Source organism: Capra hircus, chromosome 5, assembly GCF_001704415.2.
Source record: "Capra hircus breed San Clemente chromosome 5, ASM170441v1, whole genome shotgun sequence".
Lineage (NCBI taxonomy): Eukaryota > Metazoa > Chordata > Mammalia > Artiodactyla > Bovidae > Capra > Capra hircus.
Window position 1 is genome coordinate 58,014,292 of NC_030812.1, and position 11,870 is coordinate 58,026,161.

General features: G+C 37.8%; 1 protein-coding gene across 1 annotated transcript; it reads left to right on the forward strand.

The window, feature by feature from the left end:
- Positions 6,098-7,055, forward strand: LOC102178606 (olfactory receptor 6C3-like). Its single transcript, XM_005680620.2, is given in 2 exon segments — positions 6,098-6,271; positions 6,273-7,055. Coding segments are annotated over 2 exon segments (957 nt in total).

Consider the following 11,870-nt stretch of genomic DNA (forward strand, 5'->3'; position numbering starts at 1 on the left):
ACTTGTGGAATTTGCCTCATCAAAAGACTAAAAATGAAAAAAAAAATGTTGAAATGAAAATCATATCTGCGATGATAAAATGCAGTGACCATTCATGACTTTTTAAAGCCTCTTAGTAAAACAGAATAGAACATTATTTCAGTAGCATAAGTAACCTGACTAGATCATTACAACTAGATATGCTACATGCTCCTTATCTGGCTCCAGTTTGAACAAGTCAACAAAAAATGATGTTTTGAGACAATTGGGCATCTAGGAGTACGTCCCCAGTGGCTCAGTTGCAAAGAATCCTCCTGCCAAGGCAGAAGACTCAGGAGATGTAGGTGCAGTCCCTGGGTCAGGAAGATCTCCTAGAAGAGGAAATAGCAACCTCCTCCTGTGTTCTTGCCTAGGAAATCCCATAAGCAGAGGAGCCTGGTGGGCTAGAGTCCATGGGGTCACAAAGAATCAGACACAACTGAGCAAGTGAGCATGAACATGTGCAAGTATGTCCAAGGTGATAAATGATACCAAAGACATTTTGTTAATTTAGCTAACTTGGAAACTGCATCAGGATTAAACTATATATATATATATATATATATATATATATATATATATATACATAAAATATACAGGTAAGAAAAAGTTTGCTATATAAGTTCTAGTTTAAAATACAACAAAATGTTTCAAAGCTTTTAAAAAAACAGGTAAAGCAGTATAAAATAGCCTTCATATCTATTGACTTTGCTTGATCTGTACTTGAAACTGTTTCTCCAGTTCTTTATCTTAGTGTATACTTGAAAATATTCATAATTTAAAGTTTATAGCAAACATTATTTTTAATGGTTTAAATAGTAGCCATAGTCTTGGTAAAATCAGTTATAAGATGTGAAGGACCACTATAACTGCTTTATTCAATACTCTGCTGGAGATTCTATTCAGGAAACTAGTTCAACAAAAATTGAAAAATATCAGAAATGAGAAAACAAAATAAACAACCAAAAATCATTCTTTGCAATCAGCATGATTTTCCTTCTAGGATTACTGTATTTACACTAAATGTTTCTTAAACTGGAAAGTCTCCCTCTCCCAGATAATCACATGGTTAGCACCCATCCCTCCTTCAGATCTCTGTCTAAATATCACCTCAATAAAATCTACCCCATTGACACTATTTAAAATTATACTAGCTCCCCACTTCCAAGGCATTTCAGTTTTCTCTTCCTTTGCAAAACACTTATTATTATTACATTCATGCTTACTGTCTACATTCTCTCCCATCCCTCACCCCATGAAAGCAGGGATCTTTGTCCACTTTGTAGATGAACTGGTCCACTCCCAGCAGGGGTGTACTGGAGCCTGTCTGGACCACATCATGGGACCAATTGTGCACAGGTTCTTGAATCTTCACCGGTAAAGAGACTTTGCCTTTATATTTGAAGGGAATGGCAACCCCCTCCAGGATTCTTGCCTGGAGTATTCCATGGACAGAGGAGCCTGGTGGGCTACAGTCCATGGGGTCACAAAGAGTCAGACAGAACTGAGCAACTAACAATTTTTTATCCATATAGTGATTCTTTCCATATTTTGTTTCTCAAATTCTTTAACAATCCGTTTTTAAGATTTTATTGAGTACTGGAGATTGATTATACACCAAAATTATTTCAAATATTTATTTATTTAGAAATATTTATTGAGTATCCACCACATGACTGACAGATGTTCTAAATGAGAGAATAGTAAATGTTTAACAACTATCTCTCAGACGTGAAGGTGAGGGGCTGATTTGTTGAGTTTGTCAATTTCTAAATCTAAGTCAAATTTTTGCACACTCAATATGACGTGTTGTTTATGAAGTTACCTCATTTAGCTCAGTCATTTTGGTTTTTGACACTTTCTTTTTTAAAATAATTTTACTTATTTTTTTATTTTTGGGTGCACCGGCTTTCTCTAGTTGAGACAGTTGGGGGCTACTCTCTACTTATGGTGTATGAGCTCATTGCGGTGGCTTCTCATCATGTGGAGCACGCCCGTAGGTTGTAAGGGCTTCAATAGTTGCAGCATGTTGACTCGTAATTGCGGTTCCCGGGCTCTAGAGCATAGGCTCAGATTTTGTGGAGAACTGTCTTAGTTGCTCCATGGCTTGAGGAATCTTCCCACTTCAGGGATCACAGCCGCGTCTCTAGCATTGACTAGTGGATTCTTTACCACTGAGATACTAGGGAAGCATAAGCACTTTCTTATTAATATTCACAAAACTGATTCATCTGTGTCTTTTAATAATGCCTCCTCAGCCCTCTGTTTACTTAACAAATTACCCTGAGAAAACAAGAAAGACACGGTAAATCCAATTTCCTGTGTATGACATACATGGAGAAGAAGTTTCTAAATCTCTTTTTCTCAAAGCAGCATTTGTAGGAAAATATAACAGTCTCTGAAGCCTAAGGAAAATATTACTTAAATTGCATGGGTAAATAATCATAGAATTACAAAATCATCATTTAAAATCTGTGCATTAATATAAAGAAATATGTTTTAATATGTAGTACTTTTATTATGTGAAAAGGTGTAAGAAATATTTGACTAGTCCTCCCAAGTGCAACTGAGTTTGTACACAGAGCTTGGATAAGAGACAAGAATCAATTATGAGTCACAGTATAATGAAATGTGCCCCAATTGTGCAATATCAGGAATGAAAGATACTGTGGGTCAAATATTACCAGTCAAACAACAATGAGAATATAATCCTTGAGAGCAATGACATGGTTAAGTCACCATATTTGTTTTGAGAGTACAATTGAAACCAAATAAACTGCTAACTCAGCTCACCAGCTCTGAAATTATATAATCATTGAAGTGATCAGACCATAAAATTTGAGACTAACTCATCAAGAAAAACCAGGAAGCAAGAAAATTTTGTTATTATTCAGGTTAATGCATATTATTACATCTCATTCATGTATTTTAAAGTAGTATTTGCATATGGGTTTGTGAATTTAGGAAATTTTTGTTATAAAAGAGTACATGGTGGTTTACTAACAAGAATGCTATTCATGGAGTCCTTCATGGGAAATGGATGGGGAAACAGTAGAAACAGTGTCAGACTTTATTTTGGGGGGCTCAAAAATCACTTCAGATGGTGATTGCAGCCATGACATTAAAAGGTTACTCCTTGGAAGAAAAGTTATGACCAACTTAGATAGCATATTCATAAGTTGAGACATTACTTTGCTGACTAAGGTCCGTCTAGTCAAGGCTATGGTTTTTCCTGTGGTCACGTATGGATTTGAGAGTTGGACTGTGAAGAAGGCTGAGCACCAAATAATTGATGCTTTTGAACTGTGGTGTTGGAGAAGACTCTTGAGAGTCCCTTGGACTACAAGGAGATCCAACCAGGCCATTCTGAAGGAGATCAGCCCTGGGATTTCGTTGGAAGGAATGATGCTGAAGCTGAAACTCCAGTACTTTGGCCACCTCATGCGAAGAGTTGACTCATTGGAACAGACTCTGATACTGGGAGGGATTGGGGGCAGGAGGAGAAGGGGAAGACAGAGGATGAGATGACTGGATGGCATTACTGACTCGATGGACGCGAGTCTGAGTGAACTCCGGGAGTTGGTGATGGACAGGGAGGCCTGGTGTGCTGCAATTCATGGGGTCGTAGAGTCGGACAAGACTGAGTGACTGAACTGAACTGAACTGAAAGAAGCAGCATAGCAATAAATATTGAGTTGTTCATTAATTTTTCCTAAGTTAAATGGTTTTCGTTAATAGAAATAAAGCTAGAAATAAAACTATTAAAATACATTCCTTATTTAAAGGAATATCTGCTTCCCAGTAAAGGTTTTGCCCATCTACTTATTCATTTGCTAAGGCAAAACTTGTAAAACAAACGAAAATAAGTGTGCATTGTATGAACTAAACTGAGTGGAGGTAATTATTTAATTTGGTAGCAGAAGTTGCACTTTTTTTTTGGTTTTGGTCTTTTATCAGAAAAGGAAGAAATTAAGGCATTGCATCAACCAAAGCTTTTTGGAAGTAAATTAGGAGAGAGTGCCACCAGAATATTCCCATGGATAAATACCTATATTCTAAAGTGATATATGACTATGCTGTGCTGTTGTTGCTCAGGTGGTTAGTTGTGTCTGCCTCTTTCCAGCCCCATGAACTGCAGCATGACAGTCTCCCTGTCCCTCACTATTTCTCGGAGTTTGCTCAAACTCACGTCCACTGAATATATGATGCCAAGAAAGCGTCTCATCTTCTTTTGTCCCCTTCACCTCAGCCCTCAGTCTTTCCCAGCATCAGGGTCTTTTCCAGCGAGTCAGCTCTTCCAATGAATATTCAGGCCTATTTCATTTAGGATTGACTGATTTGATCTTCTTGCAGTCCAAGGGGCTCTCAGGAGTCTGCTCCAACACCACAGTTCAAAGGCATCAATTTTTTGGTGCTCAACTTTCTTTATAGTCCAACTCTCACATCCACACATTACTACTAGAAAAACAAAGGTTTGACTAGATGGACTTTTGTTGGCAAAATAATGTCTCTGCATTTTAAAATGCTGTCGAGTTTGGTCATAGCTTTTCTTCCAAGAAGCAGACCATCTTTTAATATCATGGCTACAGTCACCATCTGCAGTTATTTTAGAGCCCCCCAAAATAAAGTTTGTCACTGTTTCCACTGTTTCCCTGTCTATTTCCCATGAAGTGATGGGACTGGTTGCCATGATCTTAGTTTTCTGAATGTTGCATTTCAGCAAACTTTTTCACTCTCCTCCTCTTTCACTTTCATCAAGAGGCTCTTTATGAAGTAAATAATATAAATTTGTCAAAAAACAATATGTTGACTTTCTCAAAACAGAGACAATATTAACCTAGTCAATCATGGACCTTTTTTTTTAATTAAATAGATGGGCAGCACTATGTAAAGAAATATTTTCTCTATATATCTATGAGCTTATGAATATATGTGTGTGTTAAGCAGAAAAAAAAAAAAAAAAAAAAAAAAAAAAGAGGCTCTTTAGTTCGTCTTCACTTTCTGCCATAAGGGTGGTGTCATCTGCATATCTGAGGTTATTGATATTTCTGCCCACAATCTTGATTCCAGCTTGTGTTTCATCCAGCCCTGCATTTCTCATGATGTACTCTTCATTTAAGTAAGCAGGGTGACAATATGCAGCCTTGAGGTACTCCTTCCCCGATTTAGAACCATTCTTTTGTTCCATGTACAGTTTTAACTGTTGCTTCTTGACCTGCATACAGATTTCTCAGGAAGCAGGTCAGGTGGTCTGGTATTCCCATCTCTTTTAGAATTTTCCACAGTTTGTTGTGATCCACATGGACTGTGGCTACAGTCCATGGGGTTTTAAAAAGTTGGACATGACTGAGTAACTAATACACACACACACAAACATGCAGGTTGATAATATACAGTCTTGAAGTACTCCTTTTCCAATTGAAACAGTCCATTATTCTGTGTCCAGTCCTAACTGCTGCTTTTTGTCCTGCATATAGGTTTCACAGGAGGCAGGTTAGATTGTCTGTTATTCCCATCTCTTTACGAATTTCCCATAGTTTTACTATGTTCACTAGTCATTGAAACTAGTGAAAGTCACCTAAGCAAAGCGGGCCTCAGTTATTCAAAATATAAAATGTGGAAGTAGGCATACATAAACTCTATATGCTTTCAGACTCTATTTAGATTATCTGCAAAATAAAATGGTTTTTATAATACTGAGGAAAGGAGGATAATCAATTAAAACATTCCTGTACATTTTACAAAGGAAGCTAAATATCTTAAAGAATACCTTGAACCAATTAAAAATTATTAGAAAAAATAGCCCTATTTAAGTGTTATCATAAGAATTTTATTTTATCCATAGTCTATGATAATGTATTTTTGAAGAAGAAATAATGATTTTGAATTTCTGATAATATTCCTTACTAGAGTGAAAAGTTGAATGGAAATTGGAGAGAGTTTTGAAGATTTTTAAATTTCATTATCATCATGAAGAGTACTTTAAAAGTTTTTATTCTATCCTCACATGTATTTTGATCATTTATTTCTTATAGGAGACACATTCATTTTCTGTTTGAATGGGGGGAAAGGATCAGCAATGAAAAACCACACAAGACCCACAGAATTCATTCTTCTGGGGCTATCAGATGACCCAGAGCTTCAGATTGTGATTTTTCTCTTTTTAATCATCACATATATATTAAGTGTCACTGGAAATTTGACCATCATCATTCTCACCTTGATGGACTCCCATCTACAGACACCTATGTATTTTTTTCCTCAGGAACTTCTCTATATTAGAAATTTCCTTTACAACTGTCGGTATTCCTAGATTTCTGGGCACAATTATCACCAGGGACAAAACGATTTCATACAATGATTGTACAGCTCAGATGTTTTTCTTCATTCTCTTGGGTATCACTGAATTTTATCTTCTAACTGCCATGTCCTATGATCGCTATGTAGCTATCTGCAAACCCCTGCATTACACAACCATCATGAACAACAGAGTCTGTGTATTGCTTGTCTTTTGTGCTTGGCTGGCAGGGTTCTTAAACATCTTCCCACCTGTTATTCTTTTTCTCCAGTTAGACTACTGTGGTTCCAATATCATTGATCACTTTGCTTGTGACTATTTCCCCCTCTTGAAACTATCTTGCTCAGACACGTGGCTCCTTGAAGTGATTGGTTTTTACTCTGCATTAGAGATTCTGCTTTTTACTTTGGCATTAATAATTCTATCCTACATGTTTATCATCAAGACAATTCTGAGGCTGCCATCTGCCAGTCAGAGAAAAAAGGCATTTTCTACATGCTCCTCTCACATGATTGTCATTTTCATCTCTTATGGAAGCTGTATATTCATGTATGCCAACCCATCAGCAAAGGAAAAGGCATCCTTGAACAAAGGAGCATCCATTCTGAATGCTTCTGTTCCTCCTATGATGAATCCATTTATATATTCACTGAGGAACCAGCAAGTGAAACAAGCCTTCAAGGAGACCATCCAAAAGGTTATCTTTTTCTCCAGGAAATGCAAGAGATTATATCATTAAAAGAGTAAAGTTCTTGTCAAAGCTTTCTATTACTCATAATCTGCCCAAACTCTTTCAGTACAGTTGTATGAGTGCTTTTCATCTGTTCCCATGTTAAAAAATTCCCCGCACTAACCTAATTAACTGTATAAAGTTGAATGTTACTTCAGAATTTTCTATAAATTTTTTATTCAAACGTATTTGGATGAAGTAAGGAAACGGCGGAGAAGGCAACGGCAACCCACTCCAGTACTCTTGCCTGGAAAATCCCATGGATGGAGGAGCCTGGTAGGCTGCAGTCCATGGGGTCGCTAAGAGTCAGACACGACTGAGCGACTTCACTTTCACTTTTCACTTTCATGCATTGGAGAAGGAAATGGCAACCCACTCCAGGGTTCTTGCCTGGAGAATCCCAGGGACGGCGGAGCCTGGTGGGCTGCCGTCTATGGGGTCGCACAGAGTCGGACATGACTGAAGCGACTTAGCAGCAGTAGCAGCAGCAAAGAAAACGGGTTGGTGTTACAGTTTTACAGGCCATTTAGTTTATGAAAAGAATGTGAGAATTGATGTGGATTTCTGAAATTTTCATTTTACCAGATAATAGAAATGACATTATGAGGAAATTTTTATTCTATTTGGAATTTTCATGAAATGCAACAATGAATATCACTAGAGTGTTGGAAATAAAATATAAATATCTACTTAAGTATTTTTAAAGTTTAGAAACTGAAGTATATTTGAACTCTTTTTACAATTATAATACTTTTATAATAATGAGGAGAGAGAAGAAAGAGGAAGGTAGAGATAATATTTTTTTCAGCAATTACTATATTCCAGGCCTATTCTAATTATTTCCTTCATATTGGGTCATTGAATCTTGTGAACAACTTTATTTCATGTCCAGTCACTCATTCGTATCCAACTCTTTGTGCTCTCATGGACTGCAGCACACGAGGCTCCCCTGTCCTTCACTAGCTCCCTGAGTTTGCTCAAACTCATTTCCATGATCTAGTAATGCCATCCAACCATCTCATCCTCTGTTGCCCACTTCCCTTCCTGCCCTCAATTTTTCCCAGCATCAGGGACTTTTCCAGTGAGTGTGCTCTTCACATCAGGTGGCCAATATATTGGCGCTTCAGCTTCAGCATCAGTCCTTCCAATGAATAATCAGAGTTGATTTCCTGCAGGATTGACTGGTTTGATCTCACAATCCAAAGGACTCTCCAGAGTATTCTCTAGCAGCATAGTCTAAAAGCATCAATTCTTGTATGCTCAGCCTTCTTTATTGTCCAACTCTCACATTGCTACATGACTACTGAAAAACCCATAGCTTTGACTATATGGATCATTGTTAGCAGTGATTTTTCTGCTTTTTAATACACTGTCTAGGTTCATCATAGCTTTTCTTAACTTTCTGAGGTAACTGTTATTGATTTTCTCTTGAAGAATATTTTACCTTATCTTTTCCTCTAGAAATGTTTTATATGACTGTTCTTATATCACAGCCATGATGATTAAGCTAAAATTGGAGTTAATTTTAATTGTCAATAAAGAAGAACAAGAAATAAAAGGGATCCAGATTGGAAAAGAAGAAGTAAAACTTTCACTGGAGACAGCATGATACTATACCAAGAAAACCCTAAAAATACCATCAGAAAATGACTAAATTTTTCCAGTAGTCATGTATGGATGTGAGAGTTGGACTGTGAAGAAGGTTGAGCACCAAAGAATTGATGTGTTTGAACTGTGGTGTTGGAGAAGACTCTTTAGAGTCCCTTGGACTACAAGGAGATCCAACCAGTCCATTCTGAAGGAGATCAACCCTGGGATTTCTTTGGAAGGAATGATGCTAAAGCTGAAACGCCAGTACTTTGGCCACCTCATGTGAAGAGTTGACTCATTGGAAAAGACTCTGATGCTGGGAGGGATTATGGGCAGGAGGAGAAGGGGACGACAGAGGATGAGATGGCTGGATGGCATCACTGACTCGATGGACGCGAGTCTGAGTGAACTCCAGGAGCTGATGATGGACAGGGAGGCCTGGCGTGCGGTGATTCATGGGGTCACAAAGGTCGGACACAACTGAGCAACTGAACTGAACTGAACTGAATCAGTTAATTTAGTAAGGTTGCAGGATACAAAATCAATACACAGAAATCCATTGAATTCCAACACACTAGTAACAAAAATCTGAAAGAAAAAATAAAGAATCAACTCCATTCACCAAGGCAACAATAAGAATAAAGTAGGAATAAATGCACAAAAGAGCTGTATAAAGAAAACTATAAGACACTGATGAAAGACGTCAAAGATGACATAAACAGATGGAGAGACATACCAATTCTTGAACTGGAAAAATCAACGTAATGAAATAGAAAGCCCAGAGATAAACCCAAGCACTTTTGGGCACCTTATCTTCGACAAAGGAGGCAAGAATATGCAACAGAGGAAAGACATCCTCTTCAATAAGCAGTGCAGGGAAAACTGGACAGCTATGTGTAAAAGAATAAAATTAGAACACTTCCTCACACCATTCATAAAGATAAACTCAAAAAGGATTAAAGACCTCCACCTCCTTTTGTTGGAAATAAAAACAAATGGGACCTAAATAAACATTAGCTTTTGCACAGCAAAGGAAATCATAAACAAGATGACAAGACAACCCTCAGAATGGGAGAAAATGTTTGCAAATGAAGCAACTGACAAATGATTAATCTCTAAAATATACAAGCAACTCATGTAGTTCAATAACAAAAGAACAAGTCATTGACACAATAGGCAGAAGACCTAAATAGATGGCTATTTCTCCAAAGAAGAGATAAAGATGGCTAATAAACACATGAAAAAATACCCAGCTTCACTTGTCAAAAGTACAACGAGGTAAAACCTCACATTGGTCAAGATGGCCATCATCAAACAAATGCTGGAGAAGATGTGAAGAAATGGGAATCCTCTTGCACAGTTGGTGAGAATGTGAATTTATAGAGCCACTATGAAGAATAGTATGGTGATTTCTTTAAAAAATAAGAATAAAACTTCCATATGACTCAGCAATCTCACTACCAGGCATATATTCAGAAAATCACAATTCTAAAAGACACAGGTACCCCAATGTTCACTGCAGCACTATTCACAAGAGCCAGGACATGGGAGCAACCTTGATGTCCATCCACAGATGAATGGATAAAGAAGTTGTGGTAAACACATAGACAGAGGAGACTGTCAGGCTATAGTCCATAGCGTCACAGAGAGTAGGCTGTGACTGAGCACACATGCACAACCATATGCTGGGTTATGAACTGGTTCATAACAAGCCAAGCATCCACATAAAGGAACAAACTGGAATCAAATATAGTGAGGTTGATAAACCTAGAGCCTGTTATACAGAGTGAAGTAAATCAGAAAGAGAAAATCAAATATTGTGTATTAACACATATATATGGAAACTAGAAAAATGGTACCGATGAACCTACTTTCAGGGCAGCAATTAGAGACACAGACATAGAGAACAGACCTGCAACATAGCGGGGTGAGTGTTGGGAGAGAGTGGGGCAAATTGAGAGACAAGCATTGAAACTCATACATTAAAATATGTGAACCTGATAGCCAATGAGAAGTTGCTGTACAGCACTGTGAGCTTAACCCAGGCCTCTATGACAACCTAGAGAGGTGGGCTGAGGTAGGAGGTGGGAGTGAAGTTCAAAAAGGAGGGAATATATGTATACTTATGACAGACTCATGTTAACATATGGCAGAAATCAATGCAACATTGTAAAGCAATTATCCAACAATTAAAAAAACATTGAAAAATAGTACTCAACATGATGTAATATTTCCTGAATTTCTAGAAAGAGTGTTCCCTGTCAAAATCAAAACACAGGTCTCTCTCAGGTGCTGCTGCTCTGCCTTTTTCTTTCTGTTGTTGATTTTCTAAGAAATATTTCGAAAACATGGAATTAAAAAAACATTTCAAAGAGGGGAATGAGGTCAGTTCCAAGGTTGAGTGGAATGATGAACCCAAAGGAAGGGAAGTACATGAGAGAATAATGAGAATTTTGAATGGCAAAAATGTATATACTGTATTTGGTAGTTCAGTTCAGTCATTTACTCATGTTCAACTCTTTGCGACCCCATGTACTGCAACATGCCAGGCTTCCCGGTCTAACACCAACTCCTGGAGCTTGCTCAAACTCATGTACATTGAGTCAGTGATGCCATCCAACCATCTCATCCTCTACCATCCGCTTCTCCTCCTGCCTTCACTCTTCCCAGCATCAGGGTCTTTTCCAGTTAGTCAGTTCTTTGCATCAAGTGTCCAAAGTATTGGAGCTTCAGCTTCAGCATTAGCCTTTCCAATGAATATTCAGGATTGATTTTCTTTGGGATTGACTGGTTTGATCTCATTGCAGCCCAAGGAACTCTCAAGAGTCTCCTCCAACACCAGAGTTCAAAGGCATCAGTTCTTTGGCACTCAATATTCTTTATGGTCCAACTCTTACATCCATACATGACAACTGAAAAAAACCATAGCTTTAACTAGATGCATCTTTGTTGACAAAGTAATGTCTGATTTTTAATATGCTGTCTAGTTTGGTCATAGCTTTTCTTCCAAGATGCAAGTATCCATTAATTTCATGCCTGCAGTCACCATCTGCAATGAATTTGGAGCCCAGGAAATTAAAGTTTGTCACTGTTTCCATTGTTTCCCCATGTATATGCCATGAAGTGATGGAACCAGATGCCATGCTCTTAGTTTTTTAAATGCTGAAGTTCAAGCCAGCTTTTTCACTCTCTTCTTTCACTTTCATCAAGAGGCCTTTTAGTTCCTCTTAATTT